This window comes from Pan troglodytes, chromosome 12 (assembly GCF_028858775.2).
Source record: "Pan troglodytes isolate AG18354 chromosome 12, NHGRI_mPanTro3-v2.0_pri, whole genome shotgun sequence".
Classification (NCBI taxonomy): domain Eukaryota; kingdom Metazoa; phylum Chordata; class Mammalia; order Primates; family Hominidae; genus Pan; species Pan troglodytes.
In genome coordinates, this window is record NC_072410.2 from 32528119 (window position 1) to 32535067 (window position 6949).

At 42.4% G+C, this 6949-nt stretch overlaps 1 gene segment (V, D, J or C); it reads left to right on the top strand.

Moving 5' to 3' along the window:
- The first annotated feature begins 209 nt into the window (after positions 1 to 209).
- Positions 210 to 792, top strand: LOC129143156 (immunoglobulin heavy variable 3-23-like). The segment is given in 2 exon segments: positions 210 to 255; positions 364 to 792. Coding segments are annotated over 2 exon segments (444 nt in total).
- Positions 793 to 6949: the final 6157 nt, after the last annotated feature.

Here is a 6949-nt window from a genome sequence, read left to right on the forward strand (position 1 = left end):
GGACGCTCTCATCTACTCTGGGCCCTGCCCTCTCCTCAGGAGTCCCACCCCATAGCTTGCTATATAGTAGGTGACATGCAAATAGAGCCCTCCCTCTCCTGATGAAAACCAGCCCAGCCCTGACCCTGCAGCTCTGGGAGTGGAGCCCCAGCCTTGGGATTCCCAGGTGTTTCCATTCAGTGATCAGGACTGAACACACAGGAATCACCATGGAGTTTGTGCTGAGCTGGGTTTTCCTTGTTGCTATATTAAAAGGTGATTCATGGAGAACTAGAGATATTGAGTGTGAATGGGCATGAATGAGAGAAACAGTGGGTATGTGATGTGTGGCAATTTCTGACCTTTGTGTCTCTCTGTTTGCAGGTGTCCAGTGTGAGGTTCAGCTGGTGCAGTCTGGGGGAGGCTTGGTACAGCCTGGGGGGTCCCTGAGACTCTCCTGTGCAGGCTCTGGATTCACCTTCAGTAGCTATGCTATGCACTGGGTTCGCCAGGCTCCAGGAAAAGGTCTGGAGTGGGTGTCAGCTATTGGTACTGGTGGTGGCACATACTATGCAGACTCCGTGAAGGGCCGATTCACCATCTCCAGAGACAATGCCAAGAACTCCTTGTATCTTCAAATGAACAGCCTGAGAGCCGAGGACATGGCTGTGTATTACTGTGCAAGAGACACAGTGAGGGGAAGTCAGTGTGAGCCCAGACACAAACCTCTCTGCAGAATGCTTGGGGGAAATCAGCTGCGGGGGGCGCACAGGACCCACTGATCAGAGTCATCCCCAGAGGCAAGTTGCAGATGGAGGCTGGTTTCCTGTCAGGATGTGGGACTTCATCTTTTTAGAGTTTCTCTAGGGAATCTGTCTAAGTTCTGAATTCTGTGCTTACCAATGTCATCTCTACATATTTTTGAAATGATTATTTTAATATGAAAACCTATTCTCCTATGCACAAAACACAGATTGGTGCTTACAGAGATGAAAAGCCCTCAACCATTGTCGCCAGGATCAGAGTATTGAGGAAACTCAGGGATACCTGGTGAGTCTTCTCCAGTCAGACTCAGGACAGAAACCTCAGTGAGATTCCCTGACTAGGATGGTCTTTAGGAATTGTGATCACAGCCAATAGAGTCTGGGCCAGGGTCAGTGTCGTGTAGAACCTCACAGTTTTCATGCCTGACCCTTCTCCTGACACTAAAGTATGCAACTTAGTATCAGCACTGATCTGGGGCCCCTTTTGCTCTTAGCCCACTCTATTTCTTTTTATTTGTTGTTGTTGTTCTTGCTCTTCCTTGTGCTGTTCGTGCTTCCTGTGAAGTGGGGATGTGGTTCTTGCTGCCAAAGCTCGAGGTCTCAAGCCCATTCCCTGCAGCTGAGGTGGGGCTCAGGCTGTGGCTCCTGCAGCCACGTGGGAGAGGCTGATAGGACTTTCCTCTCTCCCATTGCTCAGCACCCTCCAGTGTGTCATGTGGAGACTCACCTGGGAATGCAAGTGGCCAACAGTAGTGAAGAGGATGAGCTTGTGTGGTCAAAATGGGATGTGGATGTGAAATTTATCCTGTGCTGTGCAAAGTACCACAGAGTGAGTCACCTTCCTCACCAGTAGTGTTAGAAAGAGGGTGTGAAAATTGTCAGAATCAAAATAGATCCACTTGTGTTAAAACCCTGACAAATGGAACTAGGAATGACCATGAAGGAGGTTTCCCATGCACATACTCCTGATAACAAGAATGACCATGAATGGATTCTGCTTAACCACATCCTTTGATAGAAGCCACCATGACCTTATAAAAATCACTTCTACAAGGACATCTTCCCAGCAAATCACTGTTTAACCCTATATTGATGCCAACCTTGGTATTGACTCTACAAGCAAGGAAAATACTCTCAAAACAATTTATGTAACCCACCTCATTTTCACTCATAAACCTATGGATTGACATCCTGGAGTCACTGCTGCATTTGTTGTTAATTGTAATTAGCCCCTTTTACAATGTTTGTGACTGTTTTTCTCCGATGTCTCTTGGAAAATAAATAATTTACAAGTTGATGGCAGTAAAGAAGCTATTTAGGACATTTTTAACATCCTGTTGAATATTTCTGCATAGCACATCGATCCCCTAAAATACTTCGCTGTATTGGCATGTGATAAATCAGAGTATAATGCTGAAGGTAAAATGGAAAATACATGGGCTTTTGATGAATCAAGTCATAGGGTGATATTGTCTTTGCCTTTGAGGAAGCAGACCATGGGCTGTTAAGTTCTAGTGGGAGTACCTTTGGCAAAGGGATTTCATGAGTTTCTGAATGTTATGCTACTTTCAATTTAAGAATGCAACTTGTCATTTATTTTTACTTAAATTTTTCCAGAAGATGTTTGGCAGTAAGGACAGGGTAGCATTCGTGTGATACTGATGACTTAAAGAATTATTTTGTAATTTCTCCTGTAAGGTATGCACATTGCTCACTCGATACAGAAGGTCAAATGTCACAGGTGGGAAAATAGGAATAAAGCAAATTTTATTAAATGTCATGACTGTAGTTTTTGGCAAGGAAGTGCTTCATGTCAACCTGAAAACAGACAGACAACAATAAAACATATTCAAACCCACAGGGAGTCAGACCTATGTCCTTCTCTCATATAAGTACAAGGCTTTGCCACATCCAAACTATCCTTTAGGCTCCAGGGTATAAAATGCTTTTGGACTGTGGAAGCTAACAGCTCTCCCCTCAGGCAGGGCTAAGGTATCTGGGGAATGCAGAGTTGTGTTCATGAAGAAGATGGCATTATGTCTGTCTTCTCCTGTGCCTGGTGACGGCTCCCCCAGGGTGAGTGTCTCAGATGTGGGTCTATGGGGTGAGTGTAGGTACCTGTGACTGACAGGGACTGATTCCCCATGTACTCACATGCCCTGTCCCAGGAGCAGCTGCAGGAGTCAGCCCTGGACCTGAAGAGCCTGCACTTCCCCTCTGCATCACCTGCACTGTTTCTGGCCACTCCATCACAACCAGTCCTTACTACTGGGCCTGGATCTGCCAGCTCCCAGGGAGGGGCTGAAATGGGTAAAATGCATTGCTAGAGGTGGTGGGAATCCATTCATCTTGTGGAAAATGGCAGCATCTCTTTATTTTATAAGGCAGAATCATGTTATATTGTGTACACATACCACATTGTCTTTATCCATTTGTCCATCGACAGACACTTAGTTTCCATATCTTGGCTGTTGTGAATAATGCTACAATAATCACAGGAGAGCAGGTATCTTCACAAGGTGGTAATTTCATCCCATTTGGGTATATTTCCATAAGCTGGATCGCTGGTCATATGGTATGTCTGTTTTAATTTATTTAGAAGCCACCACACTGTTTTGCATAATGGTAATGATGGGAATGTAGAATGTCATAGCCACTATGAAGAACAGTTTTAGATTTGAGGTATAATCCAAAAACACATAGTGTTTGATCATGGTTCTCATATGAGGCTCTAATAAACCTAGTGGAAGTCCAGAAAGTTTTCCCACCTTGGGCAAGGATGAGTTTGCCCCTAATTATCTTTAAGGCAGAATATTTGCAGAATGTGAGATGGAGTCTGTTGGCAGGATTCAGGATGATTCAGTAATAAATAGTAATGGCACAGAAAAATAGGGAGTTAGAGACATGCAGAGAAAGAAAGAGATAGAGAGAATATGAATCTTGTAAGAGGAAAATCTGCTGGATATCAGTGTTGAGTTTTCATTCACAGAGACATCAGTGTGAGTGAGAAACCATGAAGTCAAGTGAGGAGTGGAGAACATGTTCAGTCTGAAAATCAGCATGTTCTCAGAGGCACCCATTGCCCCATGACACAGGTGGAGAATTTTGGAAACCAGTGAAGTGTGAGTTCACAATAAGTGATGAAGTTATCATTTTTCCAAACTTTCATTAATATGCAAAGTATTTCTATAGATCACTCATGCATATACACACAAAATGTGTTTTTGCATTTATGGATGTCTAGAGAAAAATAAGTGAGAAAATTTTTCCAGGTTGCAGAGATCTGTTTAAGTTGCAGATTCCATAGGAGAGTGTCTTTGAATGAATACTGGTCTATTAATTAAATAGTTCAAAATTCTCTCTGTTGGAGCAGCCTTCCAATTATGTAGATTTCTTTATTGCTTCTTGAGTTGTGAAACATAAACCCAAGGATTGACTTACTGGAATTCGACTGGTGTGTTCATAAAATTTCTGATAAGTTTTCTCCCAATGATTTGAGAATAGCTTTCCTGTTTTTTTACTCAAGGAAATGAATTTTCACAAGGTTTCAGGACATCACATTTCAGGTGTTTTACTTAAAGAGACTCTGCCTGGGTGCAGTCAGCTTTCTTCTAACCATGAACTCACTTCTTCAGCAAACCATTCAGTTTGTGCCTCTATTAAGAATTATGAAGCTTTTAAACTTCAATGCACTGAAAATCATGCCCCTTGAATTAAATGTGGATTGGCACTGACATGAATTGGCCACTCTTGGATATGTATCCTATATTATGGGCTCAACATATTAGTGGACTGAGAATCCTCCATTAGCTGCCTCTGACTGTGGCACTGACCAGATTGAGAATCCTCAGAGTCATCCATGGAAAAGAGAATCCTTAGGTTCATGGGGTTTTTGGAGACATTCAGGTGAGTGGAGGGGAGAAACAGGACTGGGGGTGGCCAGCCATTTCAACAATACTGGGAATGATTAGCAGCTAAGTATAAAGGTCTGCATCACTCAAAACACCCTGCATGACAGGCTGACAGAAAGAAATCCAACCCCACAGTGGCTCCATAGCAACTCTTTAGTATACTTGGTAGTGAAGCTCTTTCAGGGAAGAAACGTCCACTCAAGGGACTCAGTGATGCTTCTCTGAGCTACAATAAACAGTGTATTGGACCCAGGTTTCTCTGAGTTCAATGTGATGATTACACTCAGCTGCTGCTCCAATGAGTTTAAATGAGCATGTGGCAATTTAGATGGGCCTGGCTGTGTGGTATGTTATATGTAAATCTGAACTATGTAAACATAAAGGGCATGTCTGAACTAGTGTGAGGGTGAGAGATCTTAGAGGCCCCACACCTCACACTCTTGTGCTTATTTGCTCCAGGAACCTCCAGGTTCTTCGAGTGAAAATCGACATAGATCCTTTCCTGGATAAATCATCCAAAGACCTAATCTCTGAGAAATACACACATACATTTCTCCAGATAGACCATCCAGGGGAAAGACATATCTAGAACCTTATCTGTATTGGGTAAGGTAGTCCATCTCCATTACAGGCCCTCCCAGCAGCCTTCCTTTATCATGAAAGTGGATAAAATTAGCCGATACTGAAATAATCCTATAATATTATAGCCAGAAAAGGGAAAGCATCAGTTTCATTTCTGGAGACTCTGCATATAGGTCACAGCCCAGAGAAAAAAAGGATGGTTGAATTATTAAGAATCAATTGTAAGAACATATAATACTTCCAGGATGCACACTTTGTTTTCTCACCAGTATAATCTGGGTTAAAGATGAAAGTGTGGCAGTGCACAGACTCTATCTGAGGAGGAGAACATAGGGAAACTGAAAGACAATGGCAGAGAAAAAGACAAGGACAGTAGGAAAATCTGAAGCCTCTGACATAAATTTTTTGAAGACAAGGTCTTGGCAAATCCATTGACCTCAGATTCTTTTATCATGGGGCATTTTCAGGGTTCCTAGCTGAGAAAAAAAATTCATGCACTTCCCAAGTCTCCACTTGTATTCTGTTTGCCTTAGATCGCTAAGAGAAAAAAGCCATAAACCTAGGCCTAGTGTCTGTGTAGGAGGCACTTTTATAGGCTAGAAAATAGTAAGAAAGGAGAATATGTGTTATTGGGATAGCATATACAAAGGTGTCTTTATTCTGAATGTATCTGTACCTGCAGATATTCTCAGATGCAACATTCAACTGCAGGAGCCCAACGAAGAAACTAGGCATTCCCCAAATCCTACAAGTTTTTGTATTCATTATGTGTCCACTGATTCAGGAAATGTGAAGCTTCAGAAAAGGGACTCCCTTCTGAGTCATAGAATCTTTTCTGTGGGTATCCCTCAGTAGGTTTAGTGAGGCTAATCAATTGTTAAAAGACATGGTGTCGGCAGCATATGGTGTCACTGGCAGAGAATTCTAAACCAGGACACAGCCACTTCATGCTGGGCTAGAGACTCTGAAGGAAAATATCTGTGAGCCCCAACAGAAACCTCATTGCAAGGCAAGAGCCTGGGTGAAAGGGGGCACTTGGGAGCCACCAAGCACAGGTTCCAGCCCTGGAGCAGGTGCACAGCTGGGGAGGAAGTTTCCTCTCAGGGCCTGGGTTTTCCTTTGTCAGGAAAAAACAATCTAAAATAACTGTTCAAAAAGTCGCTGACGTGCTTTAAATATTATATCACATCAAAACCATTCATATAACTTAAGGCACTGAGAACTATTTTTTGAAGTGGGTTTCTAGAACTATAATATCTTAGTAGTGAGAATATGAAGGATGGGCATGTTTTTACTAATTCTATGGGTACAGATTAGTTGAAGAAACTTCATTCCTATGAATAAGAAACTCAGATTTCAGTGTTAAGTAATGTTGCTTACATTGTATGAGTGACAGGGTAGTAGTGGATCTGAGAGTGTGGCAGGTGCACAGACCAAGTGAGTCAGAAATCAATATGGAAAGGTGAGGGTCTGTGGATATGAACTGAAAGTATGTAAATACTTGACAAAATACTAATAAATGGAGTTCAAAAGTAACCCAAAATTGTTCTAAACACAAATTCCTTGACAATTACTTTGGGAGTAGAGAGTTCATAATGGACTCCAAACTCCTGCTTTATCTTCTTCTGATTCCCATTGTCTGTGAGATGAGAAAATCAGCTCTAATTATGCATCACAGGGCAAATCTGTAAACCAACAGTGTTCAATAGAATT